At 54.3% G+C, this 21848-nt stretch overlaps 1 protein-coding gene across 1 annotated transcript; it reads right to left on the reverse strand.

Annotated features, from left to right (window-relative positions):
• Positions 1-2018: 2018 nt before the first annotated feature.
• On the reverse strand, positions 2019-8460 carry LOC148148236 (uncharacterized). The gene is made up of 2 exons (XM_087993324.1): positions 8219-8460; positions 2019-4751 (listed from the first exon to the last, which is right to left on the reverse strand). The coding sequence occupies exon 2, from the start codon at positions 4101-4103 to the stop codon at positions 2487-2489; it is 1617 nt and encodes a 538-aa protein (XP_087849450.1). The 5' UTR covers positions 4104-4751; positions 8219-8460; the 3' UTR covers positions 2019-2486.
• Between the last annotated feature and the right edge of the window lie 13388 nt (positions 8461-21848).

A 21848-nucleotide genomic window follows, 5' to 3' on the forward strand; every position in this document is an offset into this window, starting at 1 on the left:
TGCTCCTCACTCCAGGACTCACTCTGCTCCACACTCCAGGACTCACTCTGCTCCTCACTCCAGGACAAACTCTGATCCTCGCTCCAGGACTCACTCTGCTCCTCACTCCAGGTCTCACTCTGCACCTCAGTCCAAGATACACTCTGCTCCCCGCTCCAGGACTCACTCTGCTCCGGGACTCACTCTGCTCCTCACTCCAGGACTCACTCTGCTCCACACTCCAGGACTCACTCTGCTCCTCACTCCAGGACAAACTCTGATCCTCGCTCCAGGACTCACTCTGCTCCTCACTCCAGGTCTCACTCTGCACCTCAGTCCAAGACACACTCTGCTCCTCACTCCAGGACTCACTCTGCTCCTCGCTCCAGGACTCACTCTGCTCACCACTCCAGGACTCACTCTGCTCCTCACTCCAGGACTCACTCTGCTCCTCGCTCCAGGCCTCATTCTGCTCCACACTCCAGGCCTCACTCTGCTCCTCGCTCCAGGCCTCACTCTGCTCCCCGCTCCAGGCCTCACTCTGCTCCTCACTCCAGGCCTCACTCTGCTCCTCGCTCCAGGCCTCACTCTGCTCCCCGCTCCAGGACTCACTCTGGTCCTCACTCCAGGACTCCCTCTGCTCCTCACTCCAGGACAAACTCAGTTCCTCGCTCCAAGACTCACTCTGCTCTTCACTCCAGGCCTCACTCTGATCCTTGCTCCAGGACACATTCTGATCCACACTCCAGGACTAACTCTGCTCCTCACTCCAGGACTCACTCTGCTCCCTGATCCAGGACTCACCCTGCTCCCCGCTCCAGGACTCACTCCCCTCCTCGTTCCAGGACTCACTCTGCTCCCCACTCCAGGACTCAGTCTGCTCCTCACTCCAGGAAACACTCTGATCTTCGCTCCAGGACACATTCTGATCCTCACTCCAGGACTAGCTCTGCTCCTCACTCCAGGACTCACTCTGCTCCCTGATCCAGGACTCACCCTGCTCCCCGCTCCAGGACTCACTCCCCTCCTCGTTCCAGGACTCACTCTGCTCCCCACTCCAGGACTCAGTCTGCTCCTCACTCCAGGACACACTCCAATCCTCACTCCAGGACTCACTCTGCTCCTCACTCCAGGACTCAATCTGCTCCACAATCCAGGATTCACCCTGCTCCTCACACCAGAACTCTGTTTGCTCCTCAATCCAGGAAACACTCTGGTCCCCACTCCAGGAGTCACTCTGCTCCTCACTCCAGGACACACACAGCTCCTCGACGCAGGACTCACTCCGCTCCTCACTCCAGGACTTACTCTGCTCCCCACTCCAGTACTCACTCTGCTCCTCACTCCTGGACTCACTCTGCTCGCCACTCCAGGAAACACTCTGCTCCCCAGTCCAGGACTCACTCTGCTCCTCACTCCAGGACACACTCTGCTCCCCACTCCAGGACTCACTCTGCTCTTCACTCCAGGACACACTCTGCTCCTCACTCCAGGACTCACTCTGCTCCGCGCTCCAGGACTCACTCTTCTCCTCACACCAGAACTCACTCTGCTCCTCGGTCCAAGACTCACTCTATGCCTCACTCCATGACTCACTCTGCTCCTCGCTCCAGGATTCACTCCGCTCCCCAATCCAGGACACACTCTGCTACTCACCCCAGGACACATTCTGATCCTCACTCCAGGACTAACTCAGCTCCTCACTCCAGGATTCACTCTGCTCCTCACTCCAGGACTCACTCTGCTCCTCACTCCAGGACACACTCTGATCCTCACTCCAGGACTCACTCTGCTCCTCGCTCCAGGACTCACTCTGCTCCTCAATCCAGGAAACACTCTGATCTTCGCTCCAGGACACATTCTGATCCTCACTCCAGGACTAGCTCTACTCCTCACTCCAGGACTCACTCTGCTCCTCGCTCCAGGACACACTCTGCTCCCCACTCCAGGACTCAGTCTGCTCCTTGTGCAAGATAGGGGACTCTGCGACCCCCATCAGGCACTCTGCTTCCCTTCCCAAGAACAAAGACACGGAGGAGTTCGTCCAAAACTATGTATTCAGTTCTGCAGAACTGGGTGTTACCTCAATGGTTTCCCACGAGGCACACACACAGATTGTAATCCCCGCGCATTATATACATGTAGTAATGGGCTGGGCCTTCTACTGTCTCAGCCAATGGGTGTCAAAGTTCCCCACTGTCCTCCCTGATGGATGAGATTATTTGGTTCATCACCCAGCCAATCAGTGTTTGAGTTCTCCGTTTCTCCCTTATATGGATGATGATGTACAGCCGTGGGTTGTGGGCAGTCCCTCAGCCACGAGGAAAGCTGTTTCCATTGTTCCATTCATGAAAATCTAGGGGAGTATCTGCTGGTGCTTACTACAGGGTAGAGAGGACTAAAATGGTGGCTTTGTACTTACTATGTGCTTACTACAACAGTTAATGATTTAAAAATTACACCACCCCTTACAAATCCCCCGTGTCTTTTCTTACAGTTTGTAATTTTTAAACTGGGAGTTTCCTCTCCAGGGCGTTTAATAACTCCCGAGCTTGTTCATCAAACTGCCCATCTCTAATACCACCCCCGCCCAAGAGGGATTCACGTTGTTCCATCTCGAGATTCATTCGTTCAACCTGCCCATAGGGAACGTCCCTCTTAGTAAGGGCGGTTTCGATCAGTCGTTGAGTTAATCCCCTGACGCAGGGAATAACACAACACCCAAGGGCAGTGAGTACCCCTGCCACCACTATACATGAGACAAGAAAGGGAACGACCACCCCTGTCCATTTACCGAACCAAACTTCCAACCAACCCGTGAGGCCAGAGTCGATACCCGAGTTTTCGGCGAGTTCGTCCGCCAATGTGGTGAGTCCATCCAGGGCGCGGGTGATGGACCCATCAGGGGCTGTGTTGTTGGGGATGAAAGTGCAGCACTGAGTGCCTATCATGACACAAACACCCCCCTTCTCTGCCAACATCATGTCTAAGGCCAACCTATTTTCCCACGTCATCCGACTAGTGGCGTCCAGTTGTTCTGCTATTCCTTTTACTGCATCACGGGTATAATTAATGAACCTCTGCTGATTGTAGTAAATATAATTAATCCAATCCACGTTCTCATTGATGGTAACCCACCAGAACAGTGACGACTCAAAACCCGCCGCTATCTGGTTCCTAGCCTTGTACTCGTCAGGAACACCCCTGGGGACCCCTATGGCGTCTAAATATATGTTATCATCGAAAGAGGTCTCCAAAGCTCTCTCAGTTCTTCCACTGAAACGGGGTTGCTCTTGTTTTTCGAATGCCAGGGTGAATGGGATGGCCAATTGAACGATTGCACAAGTGCCCGTCCATTTTCGGGGCAGGGTCTGTCGCAGAATCCTCCCACCACAGTACCACCAGAGGTCTGCCCTAGGCACATGAATGTGGGAGTAATTCCCCCCCCCGGTAGTTTCGTTGACCAGCCGAATTGATCCGCTGCACTTGTCAAATGTCCCCACATCGTCGTCCCACTGTAGTCCCGTCCGAGAGACACAGGCCTGGTGCATACCCGTTACCCCTGAGAATGATGGCGGGCGGGGCGCTCCCTCAGACCTGACGGGGGGAAACTTCAAACTTAAGGGTCGACAAGTGGGGTCGTTCCAGGCCTCTCGGTCCTGGTACAGCATTATCATGCAGTCCAAGGCTCGTGGGTGTTTCTCCCATCCCAGCGGGAACGGGACCACCTGAGGGTTAGGGCGGGCACCCGTGCATGCGTAGCAATCACTCTTTTTCATGCTCCTCACAGTATATTTGACCCATTCCATCCAGGCATTCGCCTCCCCGTATCCCGTTTCTATTTCAAAGGTCTTTTCCAAATCCGTCACCTCAATTATTCTAATTTTACCCTGCTCGTCGGTGGTGGATGAGCCCCCAGACTCAGCTTCAATGACCGTGATATACGTGCAGCACAGCTGCACCCCCTCCTGTCCTCTATGGCCCCCAACTCTAATACCCAGGATTGTTCCATTAAGGCTCGCCCCATTATCTCCCAAGTTCTTTATGGTCAGGTAGAGCGGATTGCACTGATTCCGCCCACAATCTTGTCCAGGGGTAATGGGATCACGGACAACTGACACCATAGCCTGGACCCCAGGGGCTGGAGGCCTATGTATGCCTTCCCTACCATGCAATTGTAATACTAACGCCTGACCCTGGAATCTCCTTTCTCTCTCTAGGTTCCGTTTAGTTTGATTCAGTTCACTTTTAGTCCTGCAGGGCACCAACCCACATAGGTCTAAGCTAAATGTCTGTGTTGGCTTGTTGGCAAGCACGGAGATGGAGAACCACTGACGGTCCTCTGCCTGTTTTTTTCCGGAGGCCAAATTGGGTAACACGCGCACTATGACCCAGCCCAAGGATAATGACAAAGCAAGTTAACAATATGATTGACCGCATTTTGTCGCGACACCTTTAGCCAGAGGGCACAGTTCCTTTAGATTCGCCAAAGTCCGACTAGTCTGTTCTCAGGGTCTCTGTTCCTTAGATGCCTCTGTCAGAGAGGTTTGTTCGTCCTCCGTCGGTTGTGGCACTGGTCCCTTGACTCGAGTGTAATGTGTCCAGCCCTTTTCGGCCGTACGGACAGCCGTTTCGGTCGTCAAAAGTACTAGGAAGGGACCGTCCCAAGTTGGTTCGAGGGTGCGTTGCTTCCAGCTTTTAATCAGGACCCACTGACCCGGCTTGATGGTGTGCACCGCGAACTCGAGGGGCGGCGTCTGTGCCAAAAGTCCCTGTTGGCGTAAACGAGATAGAGCAGACCCCAGAGCCACCACATATTTTTGCACAAACATGTCCCGAGACTCGAATACAGGGGGTTCCCCCTTCGGCCCATGGAATGGGAGGCCAAACAGCATTTCGAAAGGGGAGACGCCCAAATCCCGCCTTGGCTGGGTGCGAATTTGCAATAGGGCAAGGGGTAGGCATTTGGTCCAAGGCAGGCCGATTTCACTAGTGAGTTTGGTTAGCTGCTTTTTGATGGTCTGGTTCATTCTTTCGACCTTGCCCGAGGAGGGGGGGTGCCAGGGGGTGTGCAAATCCCAGTCAATCCCCATTGCTTGCACTATATTCTGGAGGACAGTCGAGGTGAAGTGGCTCCCCTGGTCAGAGTCAATAGCGCGGGGTAGCCCAAACCGTGGGATGATTTGTTCGAGTAGAATTTTGCTAACCTGGGTTGCTGTTGCCGTGGCAGTGGGGAAAGCTTCCACCCATCCTGTCAGGTGATCTACTATTACTAATAGATACTTCAGGCGACCTATGGGGGGGAGCTCAGTGTAATCTACCTGGACATACTCAAACGGCCTATAGGCCGGACTCCTACCCCCTTGCCTTGCGTGCTTCCGCAGCCCCCTTTTGTTAATCTTTCAGCACGTTATGCAATCTCCCGTGACCTGCTTGGCTACTGTGTACAGACCAGGGTGGGCATATTGGCGCAGGAAGGCATCACACAGTGCCTGGGCGCCCCAGTGACCCCCTTGGTGTAGACGGGCAATAATGTCCCGCGTCAACGGTCGATTCAGTAGCTGGCGGCCATCGGGTAAGGTCCACTTCCCTTCCCTATCCTTTGTACCCCCCAGAGACGCAAGAAGAGTTTCTTCTTTGTGAGTGAACGTGGGCACTTCGGTAATTTCAGATATCTGGGGAATCCTTACCAGGCAGTTTATTACTTCCTTCCCCATCCCGGCCAATTTTGCCTGTTCATCTGCCAATTGGTTCCCCAGGGTCTCTATTTTATCGTCTTTCTGGTGCCCTTTCACATGTACTACAGCAATCTCTTGTGGCAGCAACAAATCCTCCAAGATCATGGCTACCAGTTCCTCGTGGACCAACTCCTTTCCTCTACTATTTATCATTCCCCTTTCCTTCCAGATCTTCCCAAAGGTGTGTACTACCCCAAAGGCATACTTAGAGTCTGTGTATATCGTCCCGGCTATTCCCTTTAAATTCCTCAAAGCCCGGTGCAAGGCGTACAATTCGCATGTTTGTGCGGACCAGGCATTCGGTAGCCGTCCACTTTCCATTAATTCCCAACCAGTCTCACTAATGACTGCATAACCGTTGTGTCTTTTCCCATCTATCACCCGAGAGGACCCGTCAATGTACCACCGCCTTCCTGCATGTAAGGGGGTGTCCCTCAGATCTTCCCTCACTTTACTCTGGTACTCTATTATGTCTGAACAGCAATGTTCCAGTTCCTCCTCCCCTTCCCCTTTCCAAAGGAAGTCCGCCGGGTTCTGGCAGCCCCCGACTTCTATTCGGAGGTCCTCTCGGTCTAACAGTATGGCTTCATATTTCAGAATTCTCGAATCAGTCAGCCACCTTCCAGCCTTCTGATTCAGGATAGTTCTAACCTGGTGGGGTGTAATGACTGTCAAGGGGGCCCCGAAAGTCAACTTCCTGCTTTCCTCTACCAGCTTTGCCGTGGCTGCCACAGCTTGGACACACTCCGGCCACCCTCGGGAGACTGGATCCAGAATTCTTGACAGGAAAGCCACGGGCTTCCTTTTTCCCCCCCAATCCTGGGTCAATACTCCAAGAGCGGTTCCCTTCCTGGAGTTTACAAAGAGACGAAATGTCTTACTAAAATCCGGCAAGCTTAAAACAGGCGCGGTCATCAATTTTTCTTTTAGAATTCCAATTAACTTTTTCTCCTCCTCCTCCCATTTTATTCTATTGGGTGCCTCCTCGATGAGTTTTAGGTACAAGTCTTTAGTAAGGGGGGCATAGTCATCTATCCATAACCGACAATAGCCTAAGAGTCCCAAGAACCTCCGTAATTCCCTCTTAGTCATTGGGAGGCCTAGTTCGATTATTGCCCGCACTCTTTCCGGACTTATTCGTTTCTGTCCCTGGCTTATCAAGTGTCCCAGGTACTTAACCTCTTTCTCGACATATTGGAGCTTCTTCTGACTCACTCTTAACCCCTTCTCAGCTAGGTAATTTAACAGGGCATTAGTCCCAAGTAGGACGTCCTCCTCCGTGGGTCCGGATAAAAGGAGATCGTCCACGTATTGTATAAGCTTAAGGGCCGGGGACAAGGTTAGTCCCTCCAATAATTGTTCCAGAATCTGCCCGAACAGAGTCGGGGACTCAGTGAATCCTTGGGGGAGCACTGTCCACCTGTACTGCTGTTTTCTGCCAGTATCAGGATCCTCCCATTCAAAAGCAAAAAAAATCCCTACTGTCCTTGTCCAGGGGACACGCCCAGAAGGCATCCTTTAAGTCTATAACACTAAACCAGCCGTGGTCCGGGGGTATTCGCCCCAGAATAGTGTATGGGTTCGGTACCACAGGGTGCCGTACTTGGACAATTTTATTTATTTCCCTTAGGTCTTGGACCATTCGGTAGCTCCCGTCCGACTTCCGGACCGGCAGGATGGGGGAATTGTATCGTGACATACAGGGCTCTACCAATCCATCTTTTATTAGGTCTTCCATAACTGTCTTCAGGCCCTGCCTCACTGGTCATAGCCTGCTGGGAATCGGACTTATCCATCGCAGGAGGGAGGTCCGCGCTGGACGCCTGGTCGTGCGCCTGGTCGTGCGCCTGGTCGTGCGCCTGGTCGTGCGCCTGGTCGTGCGCGGGTGGTATATACGGGGGCGGGGCAGACGGTGGCAAACCGTCGGTGAGGACGTCCCAAGGCTTCTGGGGCTTCCTCGGCTCTGTTTGGGGAATCAGAGGATAGAGACGCGTGGGACCCTCACTATCGCCTGCCAGCCAGGCGGCGGCGTATTTGCTCTCTTCTGGGTCAAACGGTTGTTTTCTGTTAACATATACATTTAGGATTTGACACACCCAGTCTTCATCAGATCCATATTCGGGCCAAACTACCGAGGGGGCGCGGATAGGTTCCTTGGTCCATATAAAACAACAATATTTTATCATGGTCTCTTTCTTTAAGTCCCTTGTCCTACTACTGTCCGTCCATAGACTTAACTTCCGACCTAATGGACTATCGGGGGGTATTTCTTTCCCATTTGCAGTCTTCCCTGACTTCTCCTTAATAAATTCAGAAGTCTGATTTCCCATGGTCTATCTTCGGTCCTGGTCTTAAACGCCTAAAACGTTTTCACAGATGACCGTCAAAACCACAATTTCCCGTGGCTTATCTTCGGTCCTGGTCTTAAACGCCGAAAGCGTTTTCACAGATGACCGTCAAAACCACGTGGCCAACAAGGAAGAACAAAAAAAATCTCTTACCTTGATCCGTGCACGGAGTTGTCTGGCCTGTTTAAATGTGTGTACCCCCGCGTATAGTCACTAACCAGTCGTCCCAGCACTCGTCCGTGTGTTCCTTTTCCAGGATTCAAAATTATTTTTAATGAGCCGGGTCACTCTCTTGGCCGACGGCTGACGGACCAAGCCGATCCAGTGAGCAGTATAAATATATACCAGACGCGTCTTTTTGTATCAGACTTGATCCACGAGCCGAAGAGAGCCCCGGCAATAATTATTGCATCCCGGACGAGCCCCCAATTGTGCAAGATAGGGGACTCTGCGACCCCCATCAGGCACTCTGCTTCCCTTCCCAAGAACAAAGACACGGAGGAGTTCGTCCAAAACTATGTATTCAGTTCTGCAGAACTGGGTGTTACCTCAATGGTTTCCCACGAGGCACACACACAGATTGTAATCCCCGCGCATTATATACATGTAGTAATGGGCTGGGCCTTCTACTGTCTCAGCCAATGGGTGTCAAAGTTCCCCACTGTCCTCCCTGATGGATGAGATTATTTGGTTCATCACCCAGCCAATCAGTGTTTGAGTTCTCCGTTTCTCCCTTATATGGATGATGATGTACAGCCGTGGGTTGTGGGCAGTCCCTCAGCCACGAGGAAAGCTGTTTCCATTGTTCCATTCATGAAAATCTAGGGGAGTATCTGCTGGTGCTTACTACAGGGTAGAGAGGACTAAAATGGTGGCTTTGTACTTACTATGTGCTTACTACAACAGTTAATGATTTAAAAATTACACCACCCCTTACATCCTCACTCCAGGACACACTCTGCTCCTCGCTCCAGGACTCACTCTGCTCCTCACTCCAGGACTCACTCTGCTCCTCGCTCCAGGACACACTCTGCTCCTCGCTCCAGGCCTCACTCTGCTCCACACTCCAGGACTCACTCTGCTCCTCACTCCAGGACAAACTCTGATCCTCGCTCCAGGACTCACTCTGCTCCTCACTCCAGGTCTCACTCTGCACCTCAGTCCAAGACACACTCTGCTCCCCGCTCCAGGACTCACTCTGCTCCGGGACTCACTCTGCTCCTCACTCCAGGACTCACTCTGCTCCCCGCTCCAGGCCTCACTCTGCTCCCCGCTCCAGGCCTCACTCTGCTCCTCGCTCCAGGACTCACTCTGCTCACCACTCCAGGACTCACTCTGCTCCTCACTCCAGGACTCACTCTGCTCCTCGCTCCAGGCCTCATTCTGCTCCACACTCCAGGCCTCACTCTGCTCCTCGCTCCAGGCCTCACTCTGCTCCCCGCTCCAGGACTCACTCTGGTCCTCACTCCAGGACTCACTCTGGTCCTCACTCCAGGACTCACTCTGGTCCTCACTCCAGGACTCCCTCTGCTCCTCACTCCAGGACAAACTCAGTTCCTCGCTCCAAGACTCACTCTGCTCTTCACTCCAGGCCTCACTCTGATCCTTGCTCCAGGACACATTCTGATCCACACTCCAGGACTAACTCTGCTCCTCATTCCAGGACTCAATCTGCTCCTCACTCCAGGACTCAGTCTGCTCCTCACTCCAGGACTCACTCTGCTCCTCACTCCAGGAATCACTCTAATCCTCACTGCACGACTCGTTCTGCTCCTGACTCCACTACTCACTCTGCTCGCCGCTAAATGACACAGTCTGCTCCTCACTCCAGGACTCATTCTGCTCCTCGCTCCAGGACTCACTCTGCTCGCCGCTACATGACACAGTCTGCTCCTCACTCCAGGACTCACTCTGCTCCTCGCACCAGGACTCCCACTGCTCCTCACTCCAGGACTCACTCTGCTCCTCACTCCAGGACACACTCTGCTCCTCGCTCCAGGCCTCACTCTGCTCCACACTCCAAGACTCACTCTGCTCCTCACTCCAGGACTCACTCTGCTCCTCACTCCAGGAATCACTCTGCTCCCCACTCCAGGACCCGATCGGCTCCTCACTCCAAGAATCACTCTGCTCCTTGCTCCAGGATTCACTCTGCTCCTCACTCCGGGACTCACTCTGCTCCACGCTGCAGGACGCATTCTGCTACTCACTCCAGGACTCTCTCTGGTCTTCACTTCGGGGCTCACTCTGCTCCTCACTCCAGGACTCACTCTGCTCCTCGCTCCAGGACTCACTCTGCTCCCCAATCCAGGACTCACTCTGATCCTCACTCCAGGACTGGCTCTGCTCACCGCTCCAGGACTCGCTCCCCTCCTCGTTCCAGGACTCAGTCTGCTCCTCACTCCAGGACACACTCTGCTCCCCACTCCAGGACTCAGTCTGCTCCTCACTCCAGGACACACTCTGCTCCTCGCTCCAGGACTCACTCTGCTCCTCACTCCAGGACTCACTCTGCTCCTCGCTCCAGGACTCACTCTGCTCCTCACTCCAGGACTCAGTCTGCTCCTCACTCCAAGACACACTCTGCTCCCCGCTCCAGGACTCACTCTGCTCCTCGCTCCAGGACTCACTCTGCTCCTCGCTCCAGGACTCACTCTGCTCCCCACTCCAGGACTCACTCTGCTCCCCGCTCCAGGACTCACTCTGCTCCCCGCTCCAGGACTCACTCTGCTCCCCACTCCAGGACTCACTCTGCTCCTCGCTCCAGGACTCACTCTGCTCCCCGCTCCAGGACTCACTCTGCTCCCCGCTCCAGGCCTCACTCTGCTCCTCGCTCCAGGACTCACTCTGCTCCCCACTCCAGGACTCACTCTGCTCCTAACTCCAGGACTCACTCTGCTCCTAACTCCAGGACTCAATCTGCTCCTCGCTCCAGGACACACTCTGATCCTCGCTCCAGGCCTCACTCTGCTCCCCGCTCCAGGACTCACTCTGCTCCTCACTCCAGGACTCACTCTGCTCCCCGCTCCAGGCCTCACTCTGCTCCTCGCTCCAGGACTCACTCTGCTCCCCGCTCCAGGACTCACTCTGCTCCTCACTCCAGGACTCACTCTGCTCCCCGCTCCAGGACTCACTCTGCTCCCCGCTCCAGGCCTCACTCTGCTCCTCGCTCCAGGACTCACTCTGCTCCCCACTCCAGGACTCACTCTGCTCCTAACTCCAGGACTCAATCTGCTCCTCGCTCCAGGACACACTCTGCTCCTCGCTCCAGGACTCACTCTGCTCCCCACTCCAGGACTCACTCTGCTCCTAACTCCAGGACTCAATCTGCTCCCCACTCCAGGACATACTCTGCTCCTCGCTCCAGGCCTCACTCTGCTCCTCACTCCAGGACTCACTCTGCTCCTCACTCCAGGACTCCCTCTGCTCCTCACTCCAGGACTCACTCTGCTCCTCACTCCAGGACACACTCTGCTCCCCGCTCCAGGACTCACTCTGCTCCTCACTCCAGGACTCCCTCTGCTCCTCACTCCAGGCCTCACTCTGATCCTTGCTCCAGGACACATTCTGATCCGCACTCCAGGACTCACTCTGCTCCTCACTCCAGGACTCAATCTGCTCCTCACTTCAGGACTCACTCTGCTCCTCACTCCAGAAATCACTCTGATCCTCACTGCACGACTCGTTCTGCTCCTGACTCCACTACTCACTCTGCTCGCCGCTACATGACACAGTCTGCTCCTCACTCCAGGACTCACTCTGCTCCTCACTCCAGGACATATTGTTAGCCTCGCTCCAGGACTCACTCTGCTCCCCACTCCAGGACCCGATCGGCTCCTCACTCCAAGAATCACTCTGCTCCTTGCTCCAGGATTCACTCTGTTCCTCACTCCGGGACTCACTCTGCTCCACGCTGCAGGACGCATTCTGCTACTCACTCCAGGACTCACTCTGGTCTTCACTTCGGGGCTCACTCTGCTCCTCACTCCAGGACTCACACTGCTCCTCGCTCCAGGACTCACTCCGCTTCTCACTCCAGGACACTCTCTGCTCCCCAATCCAGGACACACTCTGCTCCTCACTCCAGGACTGACTCTGATCCACGGTCCAGGACTCACTCTGATCCTCACTCCAGGACTCACTCTGATCCTCACTCCAGGACTCACTCTGCTCCTCGCTCCAGGACTCACTCTGCTCCTCACTCCAGGAAACACTCTGATCTTCGCTCCAGGACACATTCTGATCCTCACTCCAGGACTAGCTCTGCCCCTCACTCCAGGACTCACTCTGCTCCCTGATCCAGGACTCACCCTGCTCCCCGCTCCAGGACTCACTCCCCTCCTCGTTCCAGGACTCACTCTGCTCCCCACTCCAGGACTCAGTCTGCTCCTCACTCCAGGACACACTCTGCTCCTCGCTCCAGGACTCACTCTGCTCCCCACTCCAGGACTCAGTCTGCTCCTCACTCCAGGACACACTCTGCTCCTCGCTCCAGGACTCACTCTGCTCCTCACTCCAGGACTCACTCTGCTCCTCGCTCCAGGACACACTCTGCTTCTCTCTCCAGGTCTCACTCTGCTCCATACTCCAGGACTCACTCTGCTCCTCACTCCAGGACAAACTCTGATCCTCGCTCCAGGACTCACTCTGCTCCTCGCTCCAGGACACAATCTGCTCCTCGCTCCAGGCCTCACTCTGCTCCTCACTCCAGGACTCGCTCTGCTCCTCACTCCAGGACTCACTCTGCTCCCCAATCAAGGACTCACTCTGCTCCCCACACTAGGACACAATCTGCTCCTCGCTCCAGGAATCACTCTGCTCCTCACTCCAGAAATCACTCTGCTCCTCACTCCAGGACTCACTCTGCTCCTCACTCCTGGACTCACACTGCTCCTCACTCCAGGACAGACGTTGATCCTCGCTCCTGGACTCACTCTGCTCCTCACTCCAGGACTCACTCTGCTCCTCGCTCCAGGACTCACTCTGCTCCTCGCTCCAGGACACACTCTGCTCACTGCTCCGGGACTCACTCTGCTCCTCACTCCAGGACTCACTCTGCTCCTCACTCCAGGACTCACTCTGCTCCTCACTCCTGGACTCACACTGCTCCTCGCTACAGGACTCATTCTGCTCCCCGCACCAGGACTCACTCTGCTCCTCGCACCAGGACTCACTCTGCTCCTCATTTCTGGACTCACACTGCTCCTCCCTCCAGGACACACTTTTATCCTCACTCCAGGACTCACTCTGCTCCTCGCTCCCGGACTCACTCTGCTCCTCACGCCAGGACTCACTCTGCTCCCCACTCCAGGACTCACTCTGCTCCAGACTCCAGGACCCTCAATGCTCCCCACTCCAGGACTCACTCTGCTCCCTGATCCAGGACTCACTCTGCTCCTCACTCCAGGACTCACTCTGCTCCTCGCTCCAGGACTCACTCTGCTCCTCGCTCCAGGACTCACTCAGATCCTAGCTCCAGCACTCACTCTGATCCTCACTCCTGGACTCACTCTGCTCCCTAATCCAGGACTCACTCTGCTCCCCGCTCCAGGATTCACTCTGCTCCCTAGACCAGGGCTCAATCTGCTCCTCAATCCAGGACTCACTCTGCTCCTCACTCCGGGTCTCACTCTGCTCCTCACACCAGGACTCACTCTGCTCCTCACTCCAGGACTCACTCTGCTTCCTGCTCTGGGACTCACTCTGCTCCTCACTCCTGGACTCACTCTGCTCCCTAATCCAGGACTCACTCTGCTCCCCGCTCCAGGATTCACTCTGCTCCCTAGACCAGGACTCAATCTGCTCCTCACACCAGGACTCACTCTGCTCCCCGATTCAGGACTCATTCTGCTTCTTGCTCTGGGACTCACTCTGCTCCTCGCTCCAGGACTGACTCTGCTCCTCTATCCAGGACTCACTCTACTCCTCGCTCCTGGACTCACTCTGCTCCTTGCTCCAGGACTCACTCTGCTTCTCACTCCAGGTCTCACTCTGCTCCTCACTCCGGGACTCAGTCTGCTCCTCACTCCTGGCCTCACTCCGCTCCCTGCTCCAGGACTCACTTTGCTCCTCACTCCAACTCTCACTTTGCTACCCACTCCAGGACCGACTCTGCTCCTCACACCAGGACTCACTTTGACCCTCACTCCAGGACTCACCCTGCTCCACGCTCCTGAACTCACTCTGCTCTCCGGACCAGGACACACTCTGCTCCTCAATCCAAGACTGACTCTGCTCCTCATTCTGTGTCTCACTCTGCTCCTCACTCCAGGACTCACTCTGCTCCCCGCTCCAGGAATCACTCTGCTCCCCGCTCCAGGTCTCACTCTGCTCCCCGCTCCAGGCCTCACTCTGCTCCCCGCTCCAGGAATCACTCTGCTCCCCGCTCCAGGAATCACTCTGCTCCCCGCTCCAGGTCTCACTCTGCTCCCCGCTCCAGGCCTCACTCTGCTCCCCGCTCCAGGAATCACTCTGCTCCCCGCTCCAGGACTCGCTCTGCTCCTCACTCCAGGACTCACTCTGCTCCTCACTCCAGGACTGACTCTGCTCCCCGATTCAGGACTCACTCTGCTTCCTGCTCTGGGACTCACTCTGCTCCTCACTCCTGGACTCACTCTGCTCCTCACTCCAGGATTCACTCTGCTCCCTAATCCAGGACTCACTCTGCTCCCCGCTCCAGGATTCACTCTGCTCCCTAGACCAGGACTCAATCTGCTCCTCAATCCAGGACTCACTCTGCTCCTCACTCCGGGTCTCACTCTGCTCCTCACTCCAGGACTCGTTCTGCTTCCTGCTCTGGGACTCACTCTGCTCCTCACTCCAGGACTCACTCTGCTCCCCGATTCAGGACTCACTCTGCTTCCTGCTCTGGGACTCACTCTGCTCCTCGCTCCAGGACTGACTCTGCTCCTCGTTCCAGGACTCACTCTGCTCCTCGCTCCTGGACTCACTCTGCTCCTTGCTCCAGGACTCACTCTGCTCCTCACTCCAGGACTCACTCATCTTCTCACTCCAGTATTCGCTCTGCTTCTCACTCTAGGTCTCACTCTGCTCCTCACTCCGGGACTCAGTCTGCTCCTCACTCCTGGCCTCACTCCGCTCCCTGCTCCAGGACTCACTCTGTTCCTCGCTCCAGGACTCACTCTGCTCCTCGCTCCAGGACTCACTCAGATCCTAGCTCCAGCACTCACTCTGATTCTCACTCCTGGACTCACTCTGCTCCCTAATCCAGGACTCACTCTGCTCCCCGCTCCAGGATTCACTCTGCTCCCTAGACCAGGACTCAATCTGCTCCTCAATCCAGGACTCACTCTGCTCCTCACTCCAGGACTCACTCTGCTTCCTGCTCTGGGACTCACTCTGCTCCTCACTCCAGGACTGACTCTGCTCCCCGATTCAGGACTCACTCTGCTTCCTGCTCTGGGACTCACTCTGCTCCTCACTCCTGGACTCACTCTGCTCCCTAATCCAGGACTCACTCTGCTCCCCGCTCCAGGATTCACTCTGCTCCCTAGACCTGGACTCAATCTGCTCCTCAATCCAGGACTCACTCTGCTCCTCACTCCGGGTCTCACTCTGCTCCTCACACCAGGACTCACTCTGCTCCTCACTCCAGGACTCGCTCTGCTTCCTGCTCTGGGACTCACTCTGCTCCTCACTCCAGGACTCACTCTGCTCCCCGATTCAGGACTCACTCTGCTTCCTGCTCTGGGACTCACTCTGCTCCTCGCTCCAGGACTGACTCTGCTCCTCGTTCCAGGACTCACTCTGCTCCTCGCTCCTGGACTCACTCTGCTCCTTGCTCCAGGACTCACTCTGCTCCTCACTCCAGGACTCACTCATCTTCTCACTCCAGTATTCGCTCTGCTTCTCACTCCAGGTCTCACTCTGCTCCTCACTCCGGGACTCAGTCTGCTCCTCACTCCTGGCCTCACTCCGCTCCCTGCTCCAGGACTCACTTTGCTCCTCACTCCAACTCTCACTCTGCTACCCACTCCAGGACCGACTCTGCTCCTCACACCAGGACTCACTTTGACCCTCACTCCAGGACTCACCCTGCTCCACGCTCCTGAACTCACTCTGCTCTCCGGACCAGGACTCAGTCTGCTCCTCAATCCAAGACTGACTCTGCTCCTCATTCTGTGTCTCACTCTGCTCCTAAGTCCAGGACTCACTCTGCTCCCCGCTCCAGGACTCACTCTGCTCCTCACTCCAGGACTCACTCTGCTCCACATTTCAGGACTGACTCTGCTCCTCACTCCAGGACTCACTCTGCTCCTCGCTCCTGGACTCATTCTGCTCCCCCCTCCAAGACTCACTCTGCTCCTCACTCCAGGACTCACTCTGCTCCTCACTCCAGGACTCAGTCCACTCTCTGCTCCAGGACTCACTCTGCTCCTCGCTCCAGGACTCACTCTGCTCCTCACTCCAGGACTCACTCCGCTCCCTGCTCCAGGACTCCCTCTGCTCCCCGCTCCAGGACTCACTCTGATCCTCACTCCAGGACTCCCTCTGCTCCCCGCTCCAGGACTCACTCTGATCCTCACTCCAGGACTCACTCCGCTCCCTGCTCCAGGACTCCCTCTGCTCCCCACTCCAGATCTCATTCTGCTCCTCACTCCAGGACCCACTCTGCTCCTCGCTCCAGGATTCACTCTGCTCCTCACTCCAGGACTGACTCTGCTCCTTGCTCTAGGACTGACTCTGCTCCCCACTCCAGGACTCACTCATCTTCTCACTCCAGTATTCGCTCTGCTTCTCACTCCAGGATTCACTCTGCCCCTCGCTCCAGGACTCACTCTGCTCCTCACTCCTGGCCTCACTCCGCTCCCTGCTCCAGGACTCACTTTGCTCCTCACTCCAACTCTCACTCTGCTACCCACTCCAGGACCGACTCTGCTCCTCACACCAGGACTCACTTTGACCCTCACTCCAGGACTCACCCTGCTCCACGCTCCTGAACTCACTCTGCTCTCCGGACCAGGACTCAGTCTGCTCCTCAATCCAAGACTGACTCTGCTCCTCATTCTGTGTCTCACTCTGCTCCTAAGTCCAGGACTCACTCTGCTCCCCGCTCCAGGACTCACTCTGCTCCTCACTCCAGGACTCACTCTGCTCCACATTTCAGGACTGACTCTGCTCCTCACTCCAGGACTCACTCTGCTCCTCGCTCCTGGACTCATTCTGCTCCCCCCTCCAAGACTCACTCTGCTCCTCGCTCCAGGACTCACTCTGCTCCTCACTCCAGGACTCACTCCGCTCCCTGCTCCAGGACTCCCTCTGCTCCCCGCTCCAGGACTCACTCTGATCCTCACTCCAGGACTCCCTCTGCTCCCCGCTCCAGGACTCACTCTGATCCTCACTCCAGGACTCACTCCGCTCCCTGCTCCAGGACTCCCTCTGCTCCCCACTCCAGATCTCATTCTGCTCCTCACTCCAGGACCCACTCTGCTCCTCGCTCCAGGATTCACTCTGCTCCTCACTCCAGGACTGACTCTGCTCCTTGCTCTAGGACTGACTCTGCTCCCCACTCCAGGACTCACTCATCTTCTCACTCCAGTATTCGCTCTGCTTCTCACTCCAGGATTCACTCTGCCCCTCGCTCCAGGACTCACTCTGCTCCTCACTCCAGGACTCATTCTGCTCCCCGCTCCAGGACACACTCTGCTCCCCACACCAGGACACACTCTGCTCCCCACACCAGGACTCACTCTGCTCTCCGCTCCTTGACTCAGCCTCACATTGTGCTTGTCGCTGCAGGACCCGACCTGCTCCCCACTCTGGGACACGGCCTGCTCCCCGCTCTGGGACACGGCCTGCTCCCCGCTCTGGGACACAGCCTGCTCCCCACTCTTGGACACGGTCTGCTCCCCACTCTGGGACACGGCCTGCTCCCCGCTCTGAGACCTGACCTGCTCCCCGCTCTGGGACACGGCCTGCTCCCTGCTCTGGGACACGGCCTGCTCCCCGCTCTGGGACATGGCCTGCTCCCAGCTCTGGGACACGGCCAGCTCCCCACTCCAGGACACGGCCTGCTCCCCGCTCTGAGACCTGACCTGCTCCCCGCTCTGGGACACGGCCAGCTCCCCACTCTGGGACACGACCTGCTCCCCGCTCTGGGACACGGCCAGCCCCCCACTCTGGGACACGACCTGCTCCCCGCTCTGGGACACGGCCTGCTCCTCGCTCTGGGACACAGCCTGCTCCCCACTCTTGGACATGGCCTGCTCCCCACTCTGGGACACGGCCTGCTCCCCGCTCTGAGACCTGACCTGCTCCCCGCTCTGGGACACGGCCTGCTCCCCGCTCTGGGACACGGCCTGCTCCCCGCTCTGAGACCTGACCTGCTCCCCGCTCTGGGACACGGCCTGCTCCCCGCTCTGAGACCTGACCTGCTCCCCGCTCTGGGACACGGCCTGCTCCCCGCTCTGAGACCTGACCTGCTCCCCGCTCTGGGACACGGCCTGCTCCCCGCTCTGGGACACGGCCTGCTCCCCGCTCTGAGACCTGACCTGCTCCCCGCTCTGGGACACGGCCTGCTCCCCGCTCTGGGACACGGCCTGCTCCCCGCTCTGGGACACGGCCTGCTCCCCGCTCTGGGACACGGCCTGCTCCCCACTCCAGGACACGGCCTGCTCCCCGTTCTGGGACACGACCTGCTCCCCGCTCTGGGACACGGCCAGCTCCCCACTCTGGGACACGACCTGCTCCCCGCTCTGGGACACGGCCTGCTCCCCACTCTGGGACTCGGCCCCCATACTCTGCTCCTGCTTTGGCTCCAGCTGCGATTGGTCTGCCTTTGTCTCACCTCCATTGTCTCGGTAGGGTGGGGTACTTTAAGAAGATAAAAATTGGAGTTGTGGTGGGAGGAATGAGAAACAGCCGTAAAGATGAAAAAATGGATAGGAAAAGGACACGCAACTCTGAGCCGTGGAGGTCTGACTGGAGTGTCATACTCTGCCGCCATCTTGGAATGTATATATCACATTGTTGTCATATCCTGACATTGTCCCGACACAGAAACACTATTTCTTTTCAAATTACGATGTATTATGCCATGTAAATAAAACAAAATTTATATTCTTTTAGACATGGAATATAAGTCTCAAATTTCCATTCAAAGGTATATTGACAAATTATATAAGGTGTTGTCAATTGGAATACTCATTTAAAACACTATCAAAATTTAAGAATATGAAGTAGCATTGAGAATTGGTTGTAAAGCAGAGAGTTGAGGCAAAAGTTAAGTTCATTGATGAAATAAATGACCATGAAGGCCAAGCAATCCATTGTCACAGTGAGTTGACCAAAATGGCGATGCCTTCTGGTTGGAACCCTTCTACCTTCAATCCCTGTGTACACCTGATGAGTGTCAAAGGTATTCCTGAAATCCAGTCTCAGCTTTGGTCTCTTTCAGTTAGTTTTTGACCTTCTGTCTAACCTTTTCCTTATTGTCCTTTGGAAGGAATGCTCCCTTTTTCTAACAGATGGGACAAATAATATGCCATTAACAATCAAAATGCAACTCTCTTTGTTCAGAATATTTATCAGGGAGTAAGAAAACCCTCCACATCCTTTCCACCCAGAACCCTCCTTTCTCCTCTTTGTCCTTGTTTGCAATCCTTTATTTGTTTCTAACCTTCCCAATGTTACAATGAATTAACTAATGTATAGTAAACTGTTTCTTATCCAACACCTATGGGACCAGGAGTGTGCTGATTGATGAAATATTCTGGACACTCAAGAGGTCCATGTAATCAGTGTAAAAACACACACTAAAACCTTAATGCAAGGAGTTGACACATCACTGATGTACTTTATTTACAGCATTAATTACTTAACAACTTTGCCTTAAATAAAATTTAGCAAAATAGAGCCTTCTCACTCACACCCTCAATTGACCACTTGGAAATCATGATATATTTTGATTTGATTTGATTTAGTGCCGTCATTTGTACTGAGGTACAGAGAAAAATGTTGCCTTACATGCTTTACAGGAAGATCATACTGTACTTGTGCACCACAGTGACAGTGCAGAATGCAAGGTACGTTACAGCGACTGAAAAGGTGCTGAGAGAAATCAATATTAATCGTAAAAAGTTCCATTCCAAAGTTTGGTAACAGCGTGGACAAAGTTGTTCTTGAATCTGTCCGCATGTGTGTACAATCTTTTGTATCTTCTGCCCTGATGGAAGAGGATGGGAGGAGTCTTTGATTATGTTTTTCCGATTTAGTGGGAAGTATTGATGAAGTATGGATCAAGGTATTTGAGGAGAAATTGCCTCAAAACTGAATCAACTGTTGCTTTTTTGCGTGGTCATTCAACTGAATAACAAGTGTATTTATGTTGAGGTATATCATTTTAAACACTGCAATCATCAAGTAAAATCTGCGGTCTGTAATTTTTTTTTGTCGATTTATGAGGAGCCCTTTTTCCTAAGGTGCTGGTAAAAACAAAGTTTGCTGTTATGTGAAAATCAGTGTGTCTTGTCATATTTGCATTCATCCAACAACACCTGAGAGATCGTCAGTGTTAACTGCACCCACTGTGGCAGCACCGAGCGACTGATCATTTAGAAAGGCCTGAGTTCAGGCCCACCCCCAGGAATTCACAGTCAAGTGTGACACTTCAAAGCAGCACCGAGGGAGTGCTCCACTGTTGGATGGACCTTCTCTCAAATGATATGCTCGACAGAAGCTCCTTCGGTTGTTATGTGAATGCAAAGAATTCTGTCTTCAAGCAGGAAGTGGGTCAGGTATTTTAGCCAATGTTCAGGCCGGAAATAATATCACTTCTGGAACCTGTGAGCGGAGGACTCAGAGGTGTAAGCTCACCGTTAAAAATGTACTTTTTACATTCGTTTATGAGATACGGGTTTGGTAATTATTAGCCATTCCTAATAGCTCTTGAGAGGATGCTGAAGAGCTGCTTTCTGGGACTGCTGCAGCCCATATTTAAATCTAATTCAAGTGAACAGTCCCACTAATGTTTTGAACTCAAGGATCAGAGAGTTGGTGTGTGAGGGAATAATAACGGTGGTTTTATTGAGCAGGGGTGGATTCCCAAAATTAGCATTGAGTTGCATTCTCAATGTGAAATTTTAATGGGACACCCTAGTGCTAGATGTGACTGAGGACTGCTTGGAACTCTCAATGAAGGGCAATGGAAAAATACTTAGCATTTTCCAGCTGTGTTATCCTTCACTATAATGAGCACTTTAAAACAAAGAGTGACGAGCTTCTTTGTAACAACCTTAGACATTGTATAAATTTTGTGTAAAATTATCCAGTGAACAGCAGGAACAGCTCCTTTGGATTGATTTTATTTTTTTTTTGGATGCACTATTGTTCTGACAATCAACATGATGGCCTCCAAGAATGAAACATTGCTGTCACTTCCTGTCCAAGTAGCAGCCGCTTTTATATCAGATACAGCGGGTGCCTGGAGCTGTAGGCACCAACAACGAACCCCCACGCTCAACCTCAAAAGAACATTATGCAAGCCATTTGATTTGAAGTTACCGAACAAAGTGCCACGTATTGGAAATGCCGTGCCACAGATAAATGAAACAATTGCTATGTTCACGATATTGTGCAAATGCCCCTTACTTCTCAGCATCAACGCTGTACCATGCAACACCTCAGTATGTTTCTAACTGCATCGGTTCCTGATCCTCGACCCTTCCTGCCATTGAATGCAATGTACCAGTGAGTACATAGAACATAGAACATTACAGAGCAGTACAGGCCCTTGGGCCCTCGATCTTGCGCCGCCCTGTCATAC

The sequence above is a fragment of the Chiloscyllium plagiosum genome, unplaced genomic scaffold (assembly GCF_037043375.1).
Source record: "Chiloscyllium plagiosum isolate Xiang-an unplaced genomic scaffold, Cpla_swu_hap1 HiC_scaffold_13, whole genome shotgun sequence".
Taxonomy (NCBI): Eukaryota; Metazoa; Chordata; class Chondrichthyes; order Orectolobiformes; family Hemiscylliidae; genus Chiloscyllium; species Chiloscyllium plagiosum.

What these genes read in the sequence shown, in the direction of transcription:
- LOC148148236 (XM_087993324.1), bottom strand. Translation starts at nt 4,103, where the DNA reads ATGGTGTCAGTTGTCCGTGATCCCATTACCCCTGGACAAGATTGTGGG.